The sequence below is a fragment of the Anomaloglossus baeobatrachus genome, chromosome 2 (genome assembly GCF_048569485.1).
Source record: "Anomaloglossus baeobatrachus isolate aAnoBae1 chromosome 2, aAnoBae1.hap1, whole genome shotgun sequence".
Classification (NCBI taxonomy): Eukaryota; Metazoa; Chordata; class Amphibia; order Anura; family Aromobatidae; genus Anomaloglossus; species Anomaloglossus baeobatrachus.
The window spans coordinates 417156228-417182537 of NC_134354.1; the positions used below are offsets into that span (position 1 = coordinate 417156228).

The following is a 26310-nucleotide window of genomic DNA, read 5'->3' on the forward strand; positions in this document are numbered from 1 at the left end:
ATGGTAAACGCCGCAGCGTTTCAGAGTCAAATACCATACCTCACAGACCAACATAGACAAACTATAGCTGGCATGGGTGGAAGGATTCAACCAGCGTAAATAGGAGGGGACCAGATGTAATAGGCCTCTCCACAACATGTAATTTAAAGCAGAAATCATGCAGCCAGTGTCTGATATATGCTGCCTGTATATTGGACAGCACGTATCTACTATGTGGTTTCCTTTAAGTCTTGTAATTGTATGAAAAAAGAAATACTCAACTCCCACCCACATGCCCCAAATAAAAGAAACCGCACTTAGCTATGCTTATTATGCCTGTAAAACGTATTCAAGCATTGTTTTATTGTGTAACAGCATTAGATGCAATTGGCGTTATTTTACTATTATGTAACCCAAAACTGAAATAATACTAGAAAAATTAATCAAATTTCTTTCCTTTTTCACATTTTGAGAACAGTAAATGTATTGGTTGTGTAATATTTATGAAACAGTTATAATTTGAAGATCTCATAAAAAAAAATGTATAAAGTCAAAAACATTTTCAAAAAATATATATGTGTGAACAGAGAACATGATGCTGCACTTCTTACAGGAATAACATCTGTCTTTCTTGCTTCTGTATGTTCAGGAAAGTGAATATCACTGGTCTTAAGATTTTATTGCCTAAAGAATATGAGAAAGAACACAAAAAGAACTTTCACATGTGTGTCACTATACATTCCAAACTATCCTTACTGTGTACTTGTTGCACATACTTATTTGAGCTGTGATCCTTTTCTCATGTGATTATTTTCTTCAGGCACAATCTCTGCTTCTCTCTGTAGGCAAGACCAAAATAAAAAAAATATTGCAATGTTTTATTATACCATAACAGATATGTCCTATATTTAAAAATAAATAAATAAATAACTTAAAGGCAATCTGTCACCAGTTTTCTGCTATGTAAGCTGAAGCCAGCATACTGTAACGGTTAACACAGAAACCTCAGGCATGCCTGTGTTGTCACTGTCCAATCTTTTTTCATTTGCTATGTTTGTTTTAGCAGCACAACCCTTAACATTGCTGTAACTAGTTCCCTCCTGCCATGTTGTCCAACCAGCCCACTGCTGTGATTGACACCTCAGTCAATGTATAATCTCTATAAAGAATCTGGTGTGGGCAGGGACAGCTCTGTGGACTCTGCTACATGACTAAAGCTAAATTGTAGATTGTGTCAGAATAGTTGCACCCAGTAATCTAAGTGATAGATCATTGAATTCAGAATCTCCTTGACTACATTATGTTCTCAGTTGAGGTAGCAAAAACCTGCTGACAGATTCCCTTTAAAGGGCTTGAACCAAGTTAGAAAGCTACCCCTTATCTGTCATGACAATTATGGGATAGCGGGGAACCAGGGTTCCTAAGCTGTCCCTCAAGCTAGGGGACTCTATGTTATCCCTAATCTCAGGGATACTACTGATGGTGGAGATGTCTGAGTCTCTTTGCTGACCCTGCTCCTGACTAGTCCTGATCTGATTTCTCTTCCCCCTATCTGCATGGTGGGAAGGGACAGGAGTGTGAGGAAACCCACAGATAAAGACAGAATAGAGAAAACAAAAACTCTGCCACACAGCATGCATGCACAAAGGTAAAGACAATAAGAGATTCAGGAGGAAAAACAACAGCAGGAAAGAAGCTACAAAACAACAGGGGTAAACACCACAAGTGCATTAAGCAAAAAGCACAACTTTCACCAGAAAGTCTGGTACACAATACCTCACAGACCAACATAGACAAAGTATAGCTGGCAAGGGTGGAAGGATTCAACCAGTATAAATAGGAGGGGACCAGATGTAATAGGCCTCTCCACAACATGTAATTCAAAGGAGTAAGCAGATTAGAAGAGATTAACTCTTGCTAGCCTGGCTATGAATCAGCACATAGCAGGTCAACGCCCAAGTCTGCCTGTGTTGATCCCAAACACCAGAGAAACCATCGGGCAGAGTGTCATAATCTACAATCTGAACAGAGCCCGACGCCTCCATGACAGTTGGCGAACTTTGTGCAAAATTCTGTGTGACATTATCCATGTGTGAAGATCTTAAGTTGTGGGTTGTGTTAATCACCTAGGCAGGTTACGATGCAATTATTTTTATTCTTTCATCCACGGTCTTACAGCAATTCTGAGTAGATGTCCAAAACATTTTGCCTCCAGTTGATGAGATCCCAAAGCATAACTGGTAGTTCCACTGCCCTTGTATTAGGCAATATCAAATGTCTCCCAACATTTGGTTGGCCCATAGCTTTTGTATCTCCTGTCAGTGTAGTCAGTATGGTCTGCAGACACAGCCTATAATCCTCCAGAAAACTCATACCATGACCGTAGCATGTGTATCCAGCTCCTGCCGACAACAACCCCCTCATCCCGTCGTCAGTGTCCTAAGTACCCAAAGCCAACCCCTGGCTTAGAGCCCAGCCCCAAGAACCCCCACCCTAATAATAACTGTGAATTGGTGGAGGTATTTTCCTTAGGCCAAGCCTCTAACCAGGGACTGCATGTGAGACCTCCTGTGGTGACAGCGCCACTGGGTCTACTATCATCATCCATATAATAGTATTAGAGGCTGGGAGAACAATGGGTTAATTGAGGTCTCTGTGACACTAATGAGAGTAATAAAATGATTGCATACTATAATTTCCAATCTCGTGCCTGACCTTCTGTGTACCCTGACAAGCAAGAAAATATCTAATAAAACACAACAATGAGAACTACAATGAGATTGACATAACTAGAGCTCCATGCTGGAAAATGTCCGCATCCCTTAAAGCCATGGACTGCGCTCTACGTCCAGTCTTTAATCACCAGCCAGCTCCTCACACCATCTAACAGGACATAACTTCCCAACCACTGAGACCCCCATTATTCTCGAGAACACGACTTTAAAGGAGTTGTCCCACAAACAAAGTACCGTATTTTTCGGACCATAAGACGCACTTTTTTTGCCCCAAATGTTGGGGGTGCGTCTTATGGTCTGACTGTGGCTGCGGGGAATGAGGGTGCTGCGGTGGAGCGGGTCATCGGGGGCACGAGCAGGCTACTATAGCAGCCTGCCGTGACCACGTGTGCCCGCTCATTACATATGCACGCCCATCCTCCCGCCCATTTCTCAGCGCAGAAGCCGGCGCTGACAGGTGGGCGGGAGGACGAGCGGGGACACGCGCATAGTAAAGACCGGTCCTCATGATCACCCCTGGCAATTACAGCCTGGAGTGATCATGTGCGGCTGTATTCACTGCCCCCGCACATCATTATCAGCGCGGGGTGCAGTGAATCAGTACACTCACCCGTCCCCGTGTGTGGAGCCGTTCCCCCGCAGCACGCGATGTCTTCCTGTCTGTGCCGGTCAGCTGATCTGTGCTGATCGGCACAGACAGGAAGACATCGCGTGCTGCAGGGGAACGGCTCCACACACGCAGGTCAGCGGCGCAGAGAGGAAGATGATCAGTGCTGGAGGGAGTGAGGAAAAGGTGAGTATAAATGTTTGTTTTTTTTTTCTCTGTGCTATAGGATACAGGCCATATACCAGGATGGTATATGAGCACGATGGGGGCATATAGCAGGATGGGAGTATATGAGCAGGAGGGATGGGGGGTATATGAACAGGATGGAAGTATATGAACAGGATGGGGGTATATAAACAGGATGGATGGGGGGGTATATGAACAGGATGGAAGTATATGAACAGGATGGATGGGGGGTATATGAACAGGATGGGGGTATATGAACAGGATGGAGGTATATGAACAGGATGGGAGTATATGAACAGGATGGGAGTATATGAGCAGGATGGATGGGGGGTATATGAACAGGATGGGGGTATATGAACAGGATGGGGGTATATGAACAGGATGGGAGTATATGAGCAGGACGGATGGGGGTATATGAACAGGATGGGGGGTATATGAACCGGATTGGGGGTATATGAACCGGATGGGGGGTATATGAACAGGATGGGGGGTATATGAACAGGATGGGGGTATATGAACAGGATGGGGGCTATATGAACAGGATGGATGGGGGCTATATGAACAGGATGGGGGTATATGAACAAGATGGGGGTATATGAACAGGATGGGGGTATATGAACAGGATGGGGGTATATGAACAGGATGGGGTATATGAATAGGATGGGGGAATATGAGCAGGATGCTGGTATATAAGCAGGATGGGGGTTTATAGCAGGATCATATACATGGCAGGAGGATCATTACCAGGATGGGGTACCTTAGTAGAGAATTTGGGGACATTACCCCCATAACAGTGTCAGCAGCAGATCCTCGCCCCATAACAGTGTGTCATGACCACATTTTTTTGCTTAAAGTTTTATTTTCCTATTTTCCTCCTCTAAAACCAGGGTGCGTCTTATAGTCCGGTGCGTCTTATAGTCCGAAAAATACGGTACATTTTAATCAATATATCTTGGAATAAAAATAAGTTCCACAATTCCATGTGTTAAAAAATGTTCCTGTTCTGAGATTATGTTATAACTGTGCCCCTGCCATGTACTGTGTAAAAACTATGACTGGCCATGAAGGAACATGGTATAAACATGCTGCAGCTCCTGGGCAAGGGAAGAAATAAAGCATATGTAGACAAGACAGCAAGGTATCACAGCTGATTCTGTGAGGTAAATCATTCCTTTATCTGTTTAAAATATTTTTTATATCTTACAGAAAGAATCACCTGTGATCTCATGCTGTCTTATCTGTATACTCTTCCTTCCCTACCCACCAGATGTGGTATGATCACACCATGTTCTTGCTCGGTCAGACACAGCCATCACACAGTACATAGCAGGGGCACAGTTATAAGATTATCTCAGCAAAGGAACATTTTTTTAACAAATCTAATAGTGTAACTTATTGGTATTCCAAGATCTAATCTGTAAAATGTACTTTGACAACTCCTTTAAGTAGCCCCGTCTGAATAGAGTGAAGGTCAAGTATGCATACCTCCATTCCATTCATTTTCAATGGGATCACCAAAGATAGCCAAGAACTGCTCTCAGCTGGTCATCAGCACTCCTATTAAAAATGAATGTAATGGAGATGTGCATGCTCGATGTCTATTCCATTTATGCTTAATCTCCGAAGAGCCCTGATCTCGGGATCAGTGAGGTTCCATAGGTCAGAATCCCCAGAAATTTTACAGATAAGAGATAGCATGCAAGGCATGTTTGACAATGTTTATAGGCACCCACATGGATAACCACCTCTTCTTTCACAAAAGTGTTAGACAAGGCCTCATGGTTGAGAAAATGCAATTTCCAGCTGTGAGACTTGCATCTATCACATGTATATGGCAAATACTTTTGATATGCCATAAAAGTTAAAGATGGGAATAACGCTTTAATTGGATTGTGCAACCCCTTAAATAAATAGCACATTAACAGTTTAAATAATAATATATACACTGCTCAACACTGAAATTGCAACACCAAGAGGGAAAAGTCACAAATTGATGGAAATGACAGGATCGATAAACATGTTAATATAATGTGGAAATTATGAAAAAATCGAAACAAACTTTTCTAAATATCTTGATTTATTCAGTATCACGTATGAGCACTACATGGAGGAATACATGCATTTACGTGCCGCCCCTAAGCAGGCGAACTGCTCAGATCCGGCATTGCTGTGGCTTGAGGGTCCCCGGCCACTCGATTGAAAGGGGGGGGGATATTTACTGGGGATTAGTTTGTGACGCCACCTGCAGGGTGCGGTAATAGGGGAGTACCGCTGCTGCCGAGGAGAGTACCGGGGTGGATGATGTGGGGGCAGCTAGATGACAGGTCCCTTTGCAGGTAGGGAGGCCCCGGGACTCTGCAGGGTTGGTGGATGGTGCTGTGCAGGCTTGCTGGGCAGGCAGGATGCAGGGAGCGGGGCAGTGTATTCACTCAGGTTGTTGTGTTGTTAGATGCAGTCAATGAAGCAGACTCACACACTGTAGTAAACCAAAGTCTCTGGGTACCACTGCAACTGCGAGGAGCCCTTCCGGGTGTCCGCTCCCACCAGTATCACTTTAATGGTCCTGAGCCTGCCTCCATGCACAAATTTAGCTGTTCTTGTGACCCCTTGACCTCAAGCTGTCAAGGTCCCGCTCCCTATATGTAGTGGAGCTGTGATCTCGATGGCTTGCACTTGCGATCTCAGTGGGTCGCATAAGCTGGAAAACCCTATACCCCTCGTTGTGCTGGTGCCTTCGATCTCTGAGCTCTTGGGGAAAGTTCATAAAGAGACTGTCTTCCACAGGTTAATTATCAGGGCGCCTGAAGCTCTTCCCTGATCTAGGGTCCTGTACCCCACCGTGCTCGGTACCGGTCCGGGTACTGGACTTTCCGGTGCCAACCGTCCTCCAAGACTAAGTCTGGGCACCCTCTCCAATACCTTGCGACTGGGTCTCTGACTCCTCTGGTCCCGGACCACCATCTGTGACCCAACCTAGGTCACTCCAGGGAGCTACAACTCCCAGCTCCTCACTCACTGAGGGCTACTCTAAACTCCACCCCAGGAGCTGCTACTTCCAGCTCCTCACTCTTTGGGAGCTCACAATGTTCTCTCTGAGTCCCTCCCACCAGTCTGCCTGTCCCCTAGATGGGTGGCCCTTTTCCAGCTAGACAAACCCACTGGTGTGTCTGACAGGTCATGATGTAAGGTGTGGTTGGGATTTGTGGTGTTGATGGGAGTGATACCGGTTTTCAGGAACCTGGAACCAGGGGGGTAGGTCCTGCATCATAGAAAGAGAGGATGCAGTCTCCTGTGACACCCTGATATAGTCAAGGGCGTCACATTTACATGCCTCAACTAGTTTATTTATGGTTGACTGGTTTGTGGGATAACTTCTTTAAGTAGCTCCGTATGAGTCAGCAAAGGTCAAGCATACACACCTCCATTCCATTCATTCTCAATGGGATCACCAAAGACAGCAGAGCACTTCTCTCAGCTGGTCGGCAGCAATCCCATTAAGAATGAATGTAATAGAGTTGCACATGCAGACCTCTATTCCATTTATGCTTGACCTGGGAAGAACCCTGATCTTGGGATCGGTGAGGTCCCAAAGGTCGGAAACTCCAGCAATTCTACATAAAAGGGAAAGCTTCCAAACTTGTTTTGTCCCCTTTAAATAAGCTTGGCAAATTTTATAACTACCCACATGCGTAGCCACCAGTTTTTTGACAGACTTGTTAGACAAGGTCTCAAGGAAAATGCAGGTCCCAGCAGTGAGATCTGCATCTATCACACATTTATGGAATACCCTTTGTATATGCCATAAATGTTAAAGATGGGAATAACCTTTTAATATTGAATTCCATTATAATTTTTTTTAATAAATGGCACAATAATAGTTTAAATAATAATATATACACTCCTCAACATTAAAATTGCAACATCAAGAAGGAAAAGTGAAGAAATTATGGAAATCACATGATTGATAGAAATGTTAATGATATGTAAATGATGAAAAACTAGAAGCAAAATTTTCAAAACATCTCAATTTATTCAGTATTGATTGTGAGCGCTACATAGAGAAATACACTCACTTACATGCCTCAATTTACAGTTGTGTTCAAAATAATAGCAGTGTGTATAAAAACATGAGTTAAGAGAGGTTCGTGGGCAGGTGATGACGTCATAGCCATATAGGGAGTGGAGCAACGGTCATTTTCCAATTCAACAGAACAAGCAATTTTTAGGAAAAAATTCTAGATCTAAAACCTGCAAAATCATCTGTGGGAAGGTCTCAGGACCAATTTGATACCATTCTCGAGAAAATAGTTGGAGGTACAGAGAAGATATCTGTCAAAATATGTGGTGGGCTGCAGGAGCATAAGTACGCATTGGTAAGCACATAGACTCACCATACCCATGATCCGGAGATCAACAGCCCAGGCTTATCAAATACCACTCCTTCACTGTGCCACACATACCGAAATAATCAAGATAATCATATTTACTCACAAGACACTGAATAAAACAATTATTTGTCAGCGTGGATATATTCAGAAGACCAGGTGCGTGCTGCGGCCATTTTGAATGCCATGGTAACACAGACGCCGGCCCCATAGAGAATAATAGTGGTGCTGTAAAATCAGCAGTGACTGTATCCAGTATAATACCGATAAATCCTATATGTAGTAAATATACCACTATCAAGATACTATATTGTTTTTAATGAAATAGAGGATCTAAAAGCTTGCCGAAAATCACATACCGTGCGTATGGAACAAAAAAGAAACTGACTTACAGACTTTCTAATATATAATTCTCTGCTCCAAATACAATAATCTGGCAGCTTATTGCTCTAAGCAGAAAGAATTTTTTAGTAAATACTATATATTACAAAGTTAAATAAATATATATATATATCCCCCTGGTAACGGTTACTAGTGGGCACATGCTATACTTATCGATCTCGTGCAGCTTTGACGGCCAGATCGACAGGGAAAGAGAGGGAAAGAGACTGACAGGTTAAGAGACAGACACAGACAGGTAAAGAGACAGAGACAGACACAGGGAAACAGACAGACAGGGAAAGAGAGGGAAAGAGACAGACAGGGTAAGAGACAGACAAAGACAGGTAAAGAGACAGACAAAAAGACAGACAGACACGGGAAAGAGACAGAGGGAAACAGACAGACAGGGAAAGAGACAGACAGGGAAAGAGACAGACAGGGAAAGAGACAGACAGGGAAAGTGACAGAGATAGATAGACAGACAGGGAAAGAGATAGATAGACAGGGAAAGAGACAGAGACAGACAGGGAAAGAGACAGGGAAAGAGAGAGAGACAGAGATATATACAGAGGGGGAGACAGACAGAGAATGGGAGAGAAACAGAGAGACAGTTACTATCCCGGGCAGTGCCGGGTGCTATGTTGTGAGGCGAAATTTTAACCCCGCATGTTCCAATTTACCAATCAATTTTGCCCCTATTTACATAATGGGGAAAAAGTGAAACGAAAAGTGTTGGGGGCAAATTGACAGCTGCCAGATGTGAACAAGGGGGACTTAAAGAATGAGAGCGATGGCGCCAAAGAGTACATACCGTACAGTTGCTAAGGTGGGGCCCCGACATGGGATACTCACCACACTCGGGGATATGAACACACACACAAAATGCGCCACACACTACCACGTGCTTGAACACATATACCACCCTCAGCACACATTTCACCACACATACACCAACCTCGCCACATAATCGCCCTAAAACCCACACAAGTCTGGTATTATCCTTCAAAAAAAAAAAATCTGATTAATAAGCAGCCAAACTACAAGAACAACAAATGTACCATATAGGAAATACGGCAGCTGTCAGTCACATGACCTGTCTATTATGTGTATGTGTGAGCTAATATATACTGTCAAGGGGGAGGGCTTTCTGTTGCCTGGAGATTTATCAGGCTGCCAAGAGCAACCAATCACAGCTCAGCTTCTATTTTGCTACAGTTAATTAATCTGAGCTCTGATTGGTTAATATAGGCAACAATTTAATAATTACATTTCTATCTATTTGTTTTGTGTTTTTTGTGTGCAGAATATATTTTTGTTAATACATTCTATTTTGTTAACAGCAGTTATTAACCCGGGCGAAGCCGGGTAGTACAGCTAGTAACAATATAAATGAAGCTCTAGCAAACCCAACTAAAATCTTGAAAGAAGACTTAACTGCTATCCATAATAGACTTGATACATATGGAGATAAATTATCCAAAGTGGAAGAAAGAACAGAAGACATCTCTAAAGGCCAAAATAATTTACAGTCTCAAATTTGCTTTCTTAGGAGTAAAGTGGCGGATATAGAGGACAGGTCAAGGCGTAACAATATTAAATTTAGAGTTGTCCCTGAATCCATCTCTAACCACGACCTGGAAGGCTACGCTAAACGTCTAAAAAGAACAATAATACCAATACTCACTGAGTTAAGGCCCCTTTACACATTGAGACTTTCTAGCGATCCCACTTGGGATCCCGACCTAGCCGGGAGCGCTGGAAAGTCTCTAAACAGTCGCTGGTGAGCTGTCAAACAGGCAGATCTGGCCAACGACGCAGCAGCGTTTAGAGACTTTCCAGCAATCCCGGACCTGCAGAACGACCTCACTGGTAGGGAACGCTATAGCACGCCTACGGGCTGGGTTCTAAAAGTCGCTAACGATGTCATTGTAACGATGTCAAACACACCGATGCATGCTGCGCAGCGGGAAACAAAAGACCAAAAAATGGTCCTGAAAGATTTGTAGCGATCAGCGACCTCACAGCGGGGGGCCAGGTCGCTGATGCGTTTCACACACTGCAATGTCGCTGGGGAGGTCGCTATTACGTCACAAAACCGGTGACGTTACAGCGATGTCGTTAGTGATGTTGCAGTGTGTAAAGGGGCCTTCCTTTAGACACACAGGTAGATCGGATCCATAGATTGCTAAAACCAAGATCTATTGTTCCCAGATGTACAAAGAGATGTTATCTTGCGGTTACACTTTTTTAACACCAAAGAGAAAATTCTCCATTGTATTAAAAACAATAGGTTACTACAACAACCTTATCATCACATTCGAGTTTTTATTGACCTATCTAAGGAGACAATGGACTTGAGAAGATCCTTCTTCGACACCACTATAAAATTACAAGAAAAAGATATAGGGTACCGTCACACATCTCCAGCAATCCCACCAGCGATCTGACCTGGTCAGGATCGCTGGTGCGTCGCTACATGGTCGCTGGTGAGCTGTCAATCAGGCAGATCTCACCAGCGACCAGTGACCAGCCCCCAGTCAGCAGCCACGTGTGGAAGCGATGCTGCGCTTGGTAACTAAGGTAAATATCGGGTAACCAAGCGCTTGGTCCCCGATATTTACCTTGATTACCAGCGCACACCGCTTAGTGCTGGCTCCCTGCACTCCTAGCTAGAGTACACATCGGGTTAATAAGCAAACCGCTTTGCTTATTTACCTGATGTGTACTCCGGCTACTTGTGCAGGGAGCCGGCACTGACAGCGTGAGAGCGGTGGATGCTAGTAACCAAGGTAAATATCGGGTAACCAAGCAAAGCACTTTGCTTGGTTACCCGATAATTACCTTGGTTACAGCTTACCGCAGGCTGCCAGACGCCGGCTCCCTGCTCCCTGCACATTCAGATCGTTGCTCTCTCGCTGTCAAACAAAGCGATGTGTGCTTCACAGAGGGAGAGCAACGTCCAAAAAATGAACCAGCACTGTGTGTAACGAGCAGCGATCTCACAGCAGGGGCCAGATCGCTGCTCAGTGTCACACACAGCGAGATCGCTAATGAGGTCACTGGTGCATCACAAAAAACGTGACTCAGCAGCGATCTCGCTAGCGATCTCGCTATGTGAGAAGTACCCCATACAGTATCGTTGAGGTTTTCCATCTAAACTACTAATTTGATCCAACGGAAAGACAATACCTATTTTAACACCTGAAGACGGTCTTTATTGCTTCTCTGGATAAAGACAAAAGCTCCAAGTTCCCAAACTGTTGCAATCAACCCTGAGACTGGTACACATTATATTTTTTCTAGTAGTCACCTTCAAACTTAAAGTTTTTTACTGGAAAACGGGCAACTTTTTATGACAAAACAACTGTCTTATATGAACTGAAGGTGACTTCTTGCTCATTTCCTTCCAATTTACTGAATTTATTTTCATCACTACTCTCCAAGGAAGAGGATTATTATATATTTTTCTTTTATCCTATGAACAATACCTCTCTAGGGATTCTTGGTCATCACAAGACAGAATCCCTCTGGGAGAACTACATGCTGTATCCTTCTTTTTTTAAATATAGTTTCACTTTTTTTTTTTCTTTCTTATTTAAATATAGGAAATTATGATTACTATTATTATCAATATTATTATTATTTCAAAGTTGAGGCATTTTTCACCCTCATTAGTAAAAGTAATAACCGGGTAGGACATAGTATTATTTATATACTCTTTTTGTTATATAGTACTTTTACGGTTTTGCTTTTTTTTTTGTTTTATTTTTCTCGTTGTTGTTTATTCATAAATTATTTTATAGTCAAACCACAAAAATTCTAACTTATAATGTTAGAGGCCTAAATTGTCCTAGGAGGAGATGTCAAATATGGAGAGACATTAAAAACACAAATGCTGAAATTGTTTGTTTACAAGAAACAAAAAGTTTGCTAGGGAGAGCCACCCTAAGTTCCAAAATAAAAATTTCCCTTACACATTCTACTCATTAAATGAGAAAAAGAAGGCTGGAGTCTGAACAATGATCAAAAATACTGTGTCTTTTCAGTTCATTAATGAGGCCCATGATGATCAAGGTAGGATTCATATCCTAACCTGCAAAATAAATAACAATTCTTGCACTGTAGTAAATGTTTACGCCCCCAACTACGGCCAAATTGGTTTTGTAGATAAAGTAATCACTATGTTGAACAACATTAATATAGGTGACGTCCTCATGGTAGGAGATTTTAACTTGGTCCCAGATCGTGTTCTAGACTCCACTGCCCAAGTCAGAAATTATACCCACTGACTTAGACATTCGCTGTTGAATAATGAATTTTTGGATACTTTTAGAAATTTGAATGCTCTACCACGTGAATTTACCTATTACTCTGATATTTATAACACATTATCTCAAATTGATTAAATTCTAACCACTTCCCTATCTATTTCCAAATTTAAAAAAGTGGAATTATGTATATGACTGCTGCACTAATAAAGGAAACACAGTGAGAAGGGAATTGGATAAAATATGTTTGAATATATAAATATTAAAAATATTTTGGATACCTGCCGTTTTGGAGGTTAATTGAGTGATCTTTAAGGAGGTAATGTAGATCCAAAGTAGTATGCAGAGTTTCACTAGTATGGTAAAAACAAAAAGGTTTAAAAGTACGAAACAAAAAAGTGGGGGGGAGGGGAGAGGAGGAGTGGGTAATGGATTACAGTGGGGTCATAGATATAAACTTGCCTTTTTGGGTTCCCGAATGGAGATAGGGTTTGTAGTTCCCTAGATAGTGGAGTCTGAAAGGGCAACAACGGTGTATGGCTGACTGAATGTTCCCTAAAGGCCGCTTTATACGCTGCGATATCGTGACCGATACCGCTAGCGTGGGTACCCGCCCCCATCGGTTGTGCGACATGGGCAAATCACTGCCCCTGGCGCACAACATCGCCCAGACCTGTCACACTACTTACCTGCCCTGCGACGTCGCTGTGACCGGCGAACCGCCTCCTTTCTAAGCGGGCGGTTCATTCAGCAACACAGCGATGTCACAGCTCCATCACTGAACCGCCGCCCAATAGAAGCGGAGGGGCGGAGATGAGCGGGACGAACATCCCGCCCACCTCCTTCCTTCCGCATTGTGGGCGGAAGGCAGGTAAGGAGAGGTTCCTCGTTCCTGCGGTGCCACACGTACCGATGTGTGCTGCTGCAGGAACGAGGAACAACTTCGTTACTGCTGCAGCAATGATATTACAGAATGGACCCTCATGTCACCGATGAGCGATTTTGCACGTTTTTGTAACGATGCAAAATCGCTCAAAGGTGTCACACGCAACGGCATCGCTAAAGCGACCGGATGTGCGTCACAAATTCCGTGACCCCAACGAGATCGCTTTAGCGAAGTCACAGCGTGTAAAGCGGCCTTAAGGTAATAAAATCAGTGAATGGGGAAGGTTAAGATTAGGTAATACTGTTACAAGATAGGATAGTACAGTGATGCTAATACCTGGCATATGGGGGCTGTCTGATCGGGGTGTCCAAATATGTAATGCCCAGATTAGATTAGATTAGATGTGGTGTCCAAAGGAGGATTAACAGGCTGTAAATATACAAAAATAGTCTGACTAGTTCCAGAATTAACAAAATGACTAAAGATCTGCCTGGTGCAGGAGAAGCAGGTATAGTGCACTTGCCTTGCAGTGGTAGTCAGCTGTGTAAGCGCTGGATACACAGGAATAGATTTTTCTTAGAAGTGTGCTTAGAGACACCGAGGATCTGATGGGAGCAGTGGGCGCTCTAATGTGGGCGGTGAAACGCGGTACACGTGGAGGAGAGTTCCGGCCAGAAAACTACTTCCTCCAGTGACCGCGTACAAGGGAGAGCTGGGTGACATCACTCGCTGAGGGCTACAGAAGCTAGTAAGGGGTAAAAGAGGAGCATGATCCAAGGCGTTTCAAAGGCATTCAGGCCTTCTTCCCTGATGAAGAAGGCCTGAATGCCTTTGACATGCGTTGGATCATGCTCCTGTGCCCCCATATGCCAGGTATTAGCATCACTGTACTATCCTATCTTGTAACAGTAATACCTAACCTCCCCCATTCACTGATTTTATTACCTTAGGCAATTTTCAGTCAGCCATACACCCTTGTTGCCCTTTCAGAGTCCACTATCTAGGGAACTACAAACTCTATCTCCATCCGGGAACCCGAAAAGGCAAGTTTATATCTATGACCCCACTGTAATCCATTACCACCTCCCCCACTCCCCTCCCCCGACTTTTTTGTTTCATACTCATTTTAAACCTTTTTGTTTTTTGCCATACTAGTGAAACTCTGCATACTACTTTGGATCTACATTACCTCCTGAAAGATCACTCAATTAACCTCCAAAACGGCAGGTGTCCAAAATATTTTTAATATCTATATATTCATACATATTTTATCCAATTCCCTTCTCACTGTGTTTCCTTTATTAGCGCGGCAGTCATATACATAATTCCATTTTGTTTTTTTACCCTGACAGGTTCACGCGGACCCTGTCCACTGTTTGCAGCTTTCAAAATTGGGAGACTAGCTATCTTCTCAATAAACCCCATTTGTTTTAGAGTTGATACTGTCCCCTTTCATCTTTTTCCGTGAGCGCTAATGTTTTGTTTTAAATTAAAAAAAGTTACTATTCCCCAAAGAACCTTCTCAGACCATTCCCCAGTCTAGGTGAAATCATTCTAACTTCCCATGCTCAGAAGAATTTTTTATGGAAATATAGTCCCTTATTAATAAATTCCCCTACCTACAAACCACAACTAGAACAAGCGATCAAAAATTATTTTATCGACAACAACAACGATTTGATCTGTCCCACCACAATATGGAATGCCCATAAAGCAGTGGTGAGGGGAGAGCTTATAGGGATTTCAGCTCATTAAAAGAAAAGAAAAAAAGAAAAAATTCAAAATAAAATCAACATCAATGAAAAATTACAACAAAGCCTTGCTACCCCATCAACAACAATCCATAAGGAATTACTAGACTTTAGAGCTCAACTGAGATTACCCCATCAACAACAATCCATAAGGAATTACTAGACTTTAGAGCTCAACTGAGATTACCCCATCAACAACAATCCATAAGGAATTACTAGACTTTAGAGCTCAACTGAGATTGATCTTACTTGAAGATTACGAAAGATTTAATCTTTACTGGAGGAGAACTTTCTATTCCTCTATTAACAAACCAACTAAGATAATGGTCCGACAAGTCAAAAACTTAAGGATTCGGAAAGGGATCATATCAATTAGAACTATGAATTGAAATGTTGTATTTCACCCTAAAGACATATTCGACACCTTTGCTAAATACTACGAGAAACTTTATAACCATAAAAATTATTCATGTACTCCCCAGCGTACCCCAACCCTAATCATTGAATTTTTGTCCAAACTAAATCTACCAACAGTAACTCCAGATAATTTAATTCATCTTAACACTCCCTTTACAGAACAAGAAGTCAGTAATATAATTAACTCCCTATAATTAGGTAAATCTCTTGGCCCAGATGGCTACACAGATGAATATTATAAAATGTTTTATCCCCTTCTTGCTCCTCACCTGACCAAGATGCTTAATAAAATCTCCTTAATAGGTTCTTTCCCTCCGGAAATGCTTCAGGCTACAATATCCCTAAACCTGGCGGAGATAATGAATTAGTTGGGAATTATAGACCCATTTCTTTGATAAACACAGACACCAAAATTTATTCCAAATTAATAGCTAGTAGACTAAAAAAGATCATCCGAGATATCATAAACAACTTGGTTTTGTTGAGGGGCATCAAACATCTGATGGAACAAGGAGGACAATCAACCTTGTACATCAGATGAGTAAAAACAGAACACCATCTATATTGCTAGCGCTGGATGCCGAGAAAGTTTTCGATCGCGTAAATTTGCAATATCTGAGGGCGACTGTCGAAATTCAGCTTTAACGACAGTTTTATTAACATAATTATGGCATTATACTCTGTGCCAATGGCAAGAGTATATGCCAATAATCAGCTGTCATCTCCCTTCAGCATAACCAATGGTACAAGACAGGGTTACCCTCTTTCCCCCCTCCTTTTGAATTTAACAATTGAACCCCTAGCAGAATACATCAGAACTAATGTTAACATTAAAGGAATCCCCACAAAAATAAAATAACATAAAATTGGTCTATATGCTGATGACATAATATTCTCTCTCTCTGATCCTATGTCCTCTATCCCTGAATTAATTACAACCCTAGAGAAATTTACGAACCTATCATATTATAAACTGAACACCCACAAATCTAAATTCTTACATTTCCATCTTGATGATGCTTCTATAGAAAAAAATAAAGCTATTACATCCTTTATTTGGAAAACAAACTCTATCTCTTGCCTGGGAATCTCAATAACAAAAAATCTCCAAAAAATGTTAGCGATTAACATAGAACATTTGACTAACAATATTAAAAAAGATATACAGCTTTATTCCAAAATAGAAATGTCCTGGCTGGGGATACTAACAATATTTAAAATGATGATTTTGCCTAGGATCATTTATCAGTTCAGAACCATACCCCTATTTGTTCTATTGTAGCATATTTTGAAATTTCAAAAATTATTGAATGACTTCATATGGGTCAATAAACGAGCAAGAGTATCAAAAAATACCTTAATCAAACATAGGAAGAAGGGAGGATTGGGAGTTCCAGATCTTATAAAATACTATATTACTTTTCTCATTAAACATAGCCAACAGAGTTAAAAAAATGCTCATCCTCTCCCATGGGTGGATTTTTAACTTTCTGCTAATAATTATAGATCCCTCAAGAATCTCCTCCTTTCACATCTTAATAATTCTTCCCTTCCTCTCCCAGAAACTCCCACATTACTAGCCATTATTAACGCCTGGAAATTCTTGTTAAAACAAACCCCCAAAACAAATATATATCAGTAAATCAAAAAATGTTCACTCCACTTTTTGGCATTAATGGCAAACATAGAAATACCTGACACATGGCATTCTCAGAATCTAAAAAAGATAAGTAACACCCATGATGGTAAGGACTTTGTTTCATATCTTGATATTAAAATATAACATAAGATCCCAGACATTGATTTCATGATCCTTATGTCTTTAAGTGATACCCTCAGAAAAATTCTGCTAATTAAGCATCCTCTTCATGAACTTATTGTTCCATTACTTTGCAATCCTGATAACACTTCAATCTGGAGCACAAAAAATATTTACTATCATCTCTTAAGAGACATACTTTGAAAAGCTAAAATTTATGACAGAATGGGAGAGAGATCTTAAGCTACAATTTTCAGAAGAAAATTGGCAAAATTCCTTGCAAGCGACTAACTCCTCTTCTATATGTGCCTCTCTTATAGAATCACATTACAAATTGCTCTCTCGTTGGTACTATGCCCCATCAAGATTGCATAAATTTAATATTAATAATTCTTCTTTATACTGGAGGAACTGCAATGACAATGGAAACTTACTTCATATCTTCTGGGAATGTCCAGTATTAAAAACTTTATGGAAGGACATTTATAATTTAGTAAATAGTATTACTCATTCCAATATAGCTCTAACTCCCCAATTGGCTCTCCTCTCACTAGATTAAGACTTATTAGACTCTTCCTCTAAATTTCTTATTATTCATATTTTTCTTACCACTAAATCTTTATTTGCAGCCCATTGGAAAAATCTCCTCCCTACAAACATTACCTAAATAATTAATTCAATAGCCCCCAAGATAATGAGTTATCTATCTATCCTGTGGTTTCCATTCCACAAGACCCTAACTTTTTCTTCTCGGAGTTGCAATTTCAATGTTGAGAAGTACATAAAGAAAAATCTTTGTTTAACCCCTTCAGCCCCCGGGCACTTTCCGTTTTTGCGTTTTTGTTTTTTGCTCCCCTTCTTCCGAAAGGCGTAACTTTTTTATTTTTCCATCAATCTTGCCATATGAGGGCTTGTTTTTTGCGGGATGAGTTGTACTTTTAAATTAAACCATAAGTTTTACCATATAGTGTACTGGAAAACGGCAAAAAAATTCCAAGTGCGGAAAAATTGCAAAAAAAGTGTGATCGTACAATAGTTTTTGGGATATTTTATTCACTGTGTTCACTATATGGTAAAACTGAGGTATCTATGTGATGCCTCAGGTCGGTGCGAGTTTGTAGACACCAAACATGTATAGGTTTACTTGTATCTAAGGGGTTAAAAAAAATTCACAAGCTTGTCCAAAAAACGTGGCGCACGTTTTGCGCCATTTTCCAAAACCCGTAGCGTTCTCATTTTTCAGGATCTGAGGCTCAGTGATGGCTTATTTTTTGCGTCTTGACCTGACGTTTTTAACGGTACCATTTTTGCGCAGATGCTACGTTTTGATCGCCTGTTATTGCATTTTGCGCAAAATTTGCAGCGACCAAAAAACGTAATTTTGGCATTTGGAATTTTTTTGCCGCTACGCCGTTTACTGATCAGATTCATTGATTTTATATTTTGATAGATCGGGCATTTCTGATCGTGGCGATACCAAATATGTGTGTATTTTTTATTTTTTTAACCCTTTAATTTTCAATGGGGTGAAAGGGGGGTGATTTGAACTTTTAGGTTTTTTTATTTTTTTTTAATTTTTTAAAACTTTTTTTTTTACTTTTTTTTTTTATTTTATTAGTCCCCCTAGGGGGCTATAGCGATCAGCAATCCGATCGCTTTGCACTATCTGCAGATCTCAGCTACAGAGCTGAGAACTGCAGATTTGCTGCTTCACTTTCAATGCCGGCTATATTCCGGCATTGAGAGGAAGTGAGTCATGTTAGCTACAGGCGTCATCACATGACCCTGTGCTACCATGGCAACCGCCGAAAGTCACGTGATCATGTCACGTGACTTCCGGTGGGGGCGGGGTAAGTGACTGTCATGGCGGCGCCCATATACATTGGCAGCGAAATGTAAGGGGTTAATGGCCGCGGGTGGAAGCGATTCCACCCGCGGCTAGCAGGCACACATGTCAGCTGTTGCTAACAGCTGATATGTGCGCAGATCGCCGCCGCCTGCCGGCGGCAGGGTGCGGGGCTTACCGGCACACGATCCATGACGTACCCAGTACGTCATGGGTCGTTAAGGGGTTAAAGCTTCTGTTTGGTCAATATATATATATATATATATATATATATATATATATATATATATACACATATATACTGTGTGCAGAATTATTGGACAAGTTGTATTTTAGAGGATTTTATTTATTATTGAGCAACAACTATGTTCTCAATCAACCGAAAAGACTCATAAATATCAAAGCTTAAGATTTCTGGAGTGTTTTTTTCTTTAGATTTAGCTATCTTAGGAGGATATCTATTTGTGCAGGTAACTATTACTGTGCAGAATTATTAGGCAACTTAATAAAAACCAAATATATTCCCATCTCACTTGTCTATTTTTACCAGGTAAACCAATATAACTGCACAAAATTTAGAAAAAAACATTTCTGACATGCAAAAACAAAACCCCCAAAAATTAGTGATCAATATAGCCACTTTTCTTTATGATGACACTCAACAGCCTACCATCCATAGATTCTGTCAGTTGCTTGATCTGTTTACGATCAACATTGCATGCAGCAGCCACCACAGCCTCCCAGACACAGTTCCAAGAGGTGCTTTCCCTCCCTGTAGATATTACATTTTATGAGGGACCACAGGTTCTTTATGGGGTTGAGATCAGGTGAACAAGGGGGCGATGTCATTCATTTTTCATCTTTTAGACCTTTACTGGCCAGTCACGCTGTGGATTAGTTGGATGCATGTGATGGAGCATTGTCCTGCATGAAAATCATGTTTTTCTTGAACAATACCGACATCTTCCTGTACTACTGCTTGAAGAAGTTGTCTTCCAGAAACTGGCAGTAGGTCTGGGAGTTGAGCTTCACTCCATCCTCAACCCGAAAAGGTCCCACAAGTTCATCTTTGATGATACCAGCCCATACCAATACCCCACCTCCACCTTGTTGGCGTCTGAGTTGGAGTGGAGCTCTTTGCCCTTTACTGATCCAGCCTCTGGTCCATCCATCTGGCCTATCAAGAGTCACTCTCATTTCATCAGTCCATAAAAGCTCTGAAAAATCAGTCTTAAGATATTTCTTGGACCAGTCTTGATGTTTTATCTTATGTTTCTTGTTCAAAGGTGGTTGTTTTTAAGCCTTCTTTACCTTGGCCATGTCCCTGAGTGTGGCACACCTTGTGGATTTTGATACTCCAGTAATGTTGCAGCTCTGAAATATGGCCAAACTGGTGGCAAATGACATCTTGGCATCTTCATGCTTGATTTTCCTCAATTAATGGGCAGTTATTTTGCGCCTTTTTTGCCCAACCCGCTTCTTGCGACCCTGTTAGCTATTTGCCATGAAACACTTGATTGTTTGGTGATCACGCTTCAAAAGTTTGACAATTTCAAGACTGCTGCATCCCTCTGCAATACATCTCACAATTTTGGACTTTACAGAGCCTGTCAAATCTCTCTTCTGACCCATTTTGCCAAAGGAAAAGAAGTTGCCTAATAATTAAGCACACCTTATATACAGTCATATGAAAAACTTTGGGCACCCCTATTAATTGTTAACCTTTTTTCTTTATAACAATTTGAGTTTTTGTAACAGCTATTTCAGTTTCATATATCTAATAACTGATGGACTGAGTAATATTTCTGAATTGAAATGAGGTTTATTGTACTAACAGAAAATGTGCAATCCGCATTTAAACAAAATTTGACCGGTGCAAAAGTATGGGCACCCTTATCAATTTCTTGATTTGAACACTCCTAACTACTTTTTACTGACTTACTAAAGCACTAAATTGGTTTTGTAACCTCATTGAACTTTGAACTTCATAGGCAGGTGTATCCAATCATGAGAAAAGGTATTTAAGGTGGCCACTTGCAAGTTGTTCTCCTATTTGAATCTCCTATGAAGAGTGGCATCATGGGCTCCCCAAAACAACTCTCAAATGATCTGAAAACAAAGATTATTCAACATAGTTGTTCAGGGGAAGGATACAAAAAGTTGTCTCATAGATTTAAACTGTCAGTTTCCACTGTGAGGAACATAGTAAGGAAATGGAAGAACACAGGTACAGTTCTTGTTAAGCCCAGAAGTGGCAGGCCAAGAAAAATATCAGAAAGGCAGAGAAGAAGAATGGTGAGAACAGTCAAGGACAATCCACAGACCACCTCCAAAGACCTGCAGCATCATCTTGCTGCAGATGGTGTCAATGTGCATCGGTCAACAATACAGCGCACGTTGCACAAGGAGAAGCTGTATGGGAGAGTGATGCGAAAGAAGCCGTTTCTGCAAGCACGCCACAAACAGAGTCGCCTGAGGTATGCAAAAACACATTTGGACAAGCCAGTTACATTTTGGAAGAAGGTCCTGTGGACTGATGAAACAAAGATTGAGTTGTTTGGTCATACAAAAAGGCATTATGCATCGAGGCAAAAAAACACAGCATTCCAAGAAAAGCACTTGCTACCCACAGTAAAATTTGGTGGACGTTCCATCATGCTTTGGGGCTGTGTGGCCAATGCCTGCACCGGGAATCTTGTTAAACTTGAGGGACGCATGGATTCAATTCAGTATCAGCAGATTCTTGACAATAATGTGCAAGAATCAGTGACGAAGTTGAAGTTACGCAGGGGATGGATATTTCAGCAAGACAATGATCCAAAACACCGCTCCAAATCTACTCAGGCATTCATGCAGAGGAACAATTACAATGTTCTGGAATGGCCATCCCAGTCCCCAGACCTGAATATCATTGAACATCTGTGGGATGATTTGAAGCGTGCTGTCCATGCTCGGCGACCATCAAACTTAACTGAACTGGAATTGTTTTGTAAACAGGAATGGTCAAATATACCTTCATCCAGGATCCAGGAACTCATTAAAAGCTACAGGAAGCGACTACAGGCTGTGATTTTTGCAAAAGGAGGATCTACAAAATATTAATGTCACTTTTATGTTGAGGTGCCCATATTTTTGCACCGGTCTCAAATTTTGTTTAAATATGGATTGCACATTTTCTGTTAGTACAATAAACCTCATTTCAATCCAGAAATATTACTCAGTCCATCAGTTATTAGATATATGAAACAGAAATAGCTGTTGCAAAGACCCAAATTGTTATAAAGAAAAAAGGTTAACATTAATAGGGGTGCCCAAACTTTTTCTTATGACTGTATATATATATATATACAGTATATATACAGTATATATATATATATATATATATATATATATATATATATATATATATACACACACACACACACACATACACACATATACATACACACATGTATATGTACAATTTTGTCTATTTTTTTTTTAAGGCCGAGGTTAACAAGAAGAAAAGTAGGAATACTACCACTCCCCTGCGGCTTCCTGAGTCTCAGGTAGTGTCTGCTTCCAGGTCCCATCTCAACATACAGGTAATGACTGTTCAGCCAATTACTGGCCACAGCTGTGACCATCAACACTCAGTGATTGGTTCGGTAGCACCTACTAACCGTGTGTTATGAGGGTTCAGAAAGCAGACACTAGTGAGAATCGGTGGGTGAGTAGTGAGGATGAGTATTGTTCTTTTAAAAAAAAACAAAACAAAACACATACAGTGGGTGGCTATGCATTTTATTATTAATAATAATATTAATATAATAATATTTATTCATTTATATAGCACTATTAATTCCACAGTACTTTACATATATTGGCAACACTGTCCCCATTGGAGCTGACAATCTAAATTCTCTTTCAGGATGTCTTTGGAGTGTGGGAGGAAATCAGAGAACCTGGAGGAAACCCACGGAGAGAACATACAAACTCATTGTAGATGTTGTCCTTGTTAGGATTTGAACCCAGGACCCCAGTGCTGTAAGACTGCAGTGCTAACCACTGAGCCACCCTATAATGGCGATAAATGTGGGATTCTGCACCCACATAAACCAATTGGAACATGATACTGGTATATCTCTAATAGCCTTATTCCCTTACATTTCTCAAGCCAGCTTTACACCTTACAATTAGGTGTGCGATCTCGTATGAGATGTGACACGCCCAGGTTGCATATGGGATCTTATGAGATTGCACGTAGGTCGTTCATTTGCTGTCACACGTGCGTTAGTAGTCTATGTTAAATTGATCAATTTTGTGTGCGATCCTTTAGATCATGTGTTCTGTGACGTATGCATTGGGCACCCTTTTTTTTTTATATATATATTGACTTGTCAAGCGTGTGTAATGTGTAGGGATGCGTTTTTACTATGTCATCTGCCATTCAGCTCTGCTACATGGCCGCTGACAGCAGACACAGACAGCCATGTAGCAGAGATGAATGGCAGATGACAGCTGACACAGACAGAGCCGCACGATCAGAATGAACTCAGGTTAACTTCACCCGACTTCATTGTCATGCTGCGGCTCTGTCTGTGTCGCGTCCTGATTAGCGGTCACCGGTGAAGGACTCACCGGTGACCGCTAAACTCCTGAGTAACTGAATTGAGCAGCCCTCTCTCATATACTCACCGATCCACGATCACCGGCGCAGCGCTGCACGGCTTTCTCACTGCTCCGGCAGCTTTTACTATTTTGAAAAAGCCGGCCGCTCATTAAACAATCTCGTATTCCCTGCTTTCCCCGCCCACTGGCGCCTATGATTGGTTGCAGTGAGACACGCTCCCACGCTGAGTGACAGGTGTCTCACTGCACCCAATCACAGCAGCCGGTGGGCGTGTCTATACTGTGCAGTGAAATAAATAATTCAATAATTAAAAAAAAACGGCGTGCGGTCCCCCCAATTTTAAAACCAGCCAGATAAAGCCATACGGCTGAAGGCTGGTATTCTCAGGATGGGGAGCTCCACGTTATGGGGAGCCCCCCAGCCTAACAATATCAGTCAGCAGCCGCCCAGAATTTCCGCATACATTAGATGCGACAGTTCTGGGACTGTACCCGGCTCTTCCCGATTTGCCCTGGTGCGTTGGCAAATCAGGGTAATAAGGAGTTATTGGCAGCCCATAGCTGCCAATAAGTCCTAGATTAATCATGTCAGGCGTCTCCCCGAGATGCCTTCCATGATTAATCTGTAAGTGACAGTAAATAAACACACACACCCGAAAAAATCCTTTATTAGAAATAAAAAACACAAACATATACCCTGGTTCACCACTTTAATAATCCCAAAAAAGCCCCCCATGTCCGGCGTAATCCAGGATGCTCCAGCGTCGCTTCCAGCTCTGCTGCATGGAGGTGACCGGAGCTGCAGCAGACACCGCCGCTCCTGTCACCTCCACGCAGCAAATGAAGACAGCCGCACGATCAGCTGAGCTGTCACTGAGGTTACCCACTGTCACTGGATCCAGCGGTGGCCGCGGATAACCTCAGTGACAGCTCAGCTGATCGTGCGGCTGTCTTCATTTGCTGCGTGGAGGAGACAGGAGCGGCGGTGTCTGCTGCAGCTCCGGTCACCTCCATGCAGCAGAGCAGGAAGCGACGCTGGAGCATCCTGGATTACGCCGGACATGGAGGGCTTTTTGGGGCTGATTAAAGTGGTGAACCAGGGTATATGTTTGTGTTTTTTATTTCTAATAAAGGATTTTTCGGGTGTGTGTGTGTGTTTATTTACTGTCACTTACAGATTAATCATGGAAGGCATCTCGGGGAGACGCCTGACATGATTAATCTAGGACTTATTGGCAGCTATGGGCTTCCAATAACTCCTTATTACCCCGATTTGCCAACGCACCAGGGCAAATCGGGAAGAGCCGGGTACAGTCCCAGAACTGTCGCATCTAATTTATGCGGCAATTCTGGGCGGCTGCTGACTGATATTGTTAGGCTGGGGGGCTCCCCATAACGTGGAGCTCCCCATCCTGAGAATACCAGCCTTCAGCCGTATGGCTTTATCTGGCTGGTTTTAAAATGGGGGGGGACCGCACGCCGGTTTTTTAAATTATTTAATTATTTATTTCACTGCACAGTATAGACACGCCCACCGGCTGCTGTGATTGGGTGCAGTGAGACACCTGTCACTCAGCGTGGGGGCGTGTCTCACTGCAACCAATCATAGGCGCCGGTGGGCGGGGAAAGCAGGGAATACGAGATTGTTTAATGAGCGGCCGGCTTTTTCAAAATAGTAAAAGCCGCCGGAGCAGTGAGAAAGCCGTGCAGCGCCGCGCCGGTGATCGTGGATCGGTGAGTATGAGAGAGGGGGTAAGAGGAATAGCCTGACATGGACAGAGAGAGAGGGACAGAGAGAGAGGGACAGAGATAGTGACCGACTGACAGAGATTAGTGAATGACAGACATTGTGAGGCGCTTCAGAACGCAGCTTTTCAGCTGCGCTCTGAAGCGGACCTTTTTTAAGCTGCGGTGCAAAGCGCACACCTGCGCACATATCCTCAGACAACACAATCGTATGAGGGATGTCACACGTTTCAATTGACTAGGTTCATACAACAAAACGTCCAATGTATGAGGAATAAACGACGTGTATGCGATCACCGTATTTTCGTTCAATCTTGATCGCACGTAGGTGTCACACGCAAATACGTCACGAACGATGCAAGATGTGCATCACTCACAACTTGACCCCGACGAGGGATTGAAAGATTTATTGAAGCGTGTAAAGCAGGCATCATTTGATATTTATGACCCTTCTTTACTATATTATTGGCTTGTAGTGGCATACCCCAACTTCATTTAATTCACTTTTTTTGCTTTATTTTCTGCAGTAACTATTAAACTATACACCAATGGAGTTTTTTTTTTTTAGAAATATTATATATGTTCGCTTGTATCCCTATATGTGCATTGGATCCAATACAATTTGTAGTGGGTTGGGTAACCCAACCAGAGCTCAGGACTCTCAATTCTTTTCTAGTTTTTTTTTATTATCGTGTTTGTCGTTTATGCCTTTTTGTGCTTTTTTTGTGATGCTTGTTGTCTTTCAGCTTGGAT

At 41.9% G+C, this 26310-nt stretch overlaps 1 protein-coding gene across 1 annotated transcript in view; it reads right to left on the minus strand.

Annotated features, from left to right (window-relative positions):
• Nucleotides 1–335: 335 nt before the first annotated feature.
• DCDC2B (doublecortin domain containing 2B) overlaps nt 336–26310 on the minus strand; it is a 66629-nt gene continuing 40654 nt past the window's right edge. The window contains exons 10-11 of the mRNA XM_075334137.1: nt 756–818; nt 336–663 (exon numbers count right to left, since the gene is read on the minus strand). Of these exons, the coding sequence (XP_075190252.1) occupies nt 756–818 (63 nt within the window). The 3' untranslated portion in view covers nt 336–663. The remainder of the gene's footprint in view (nt 664–755; nt 819–26310) is intronic.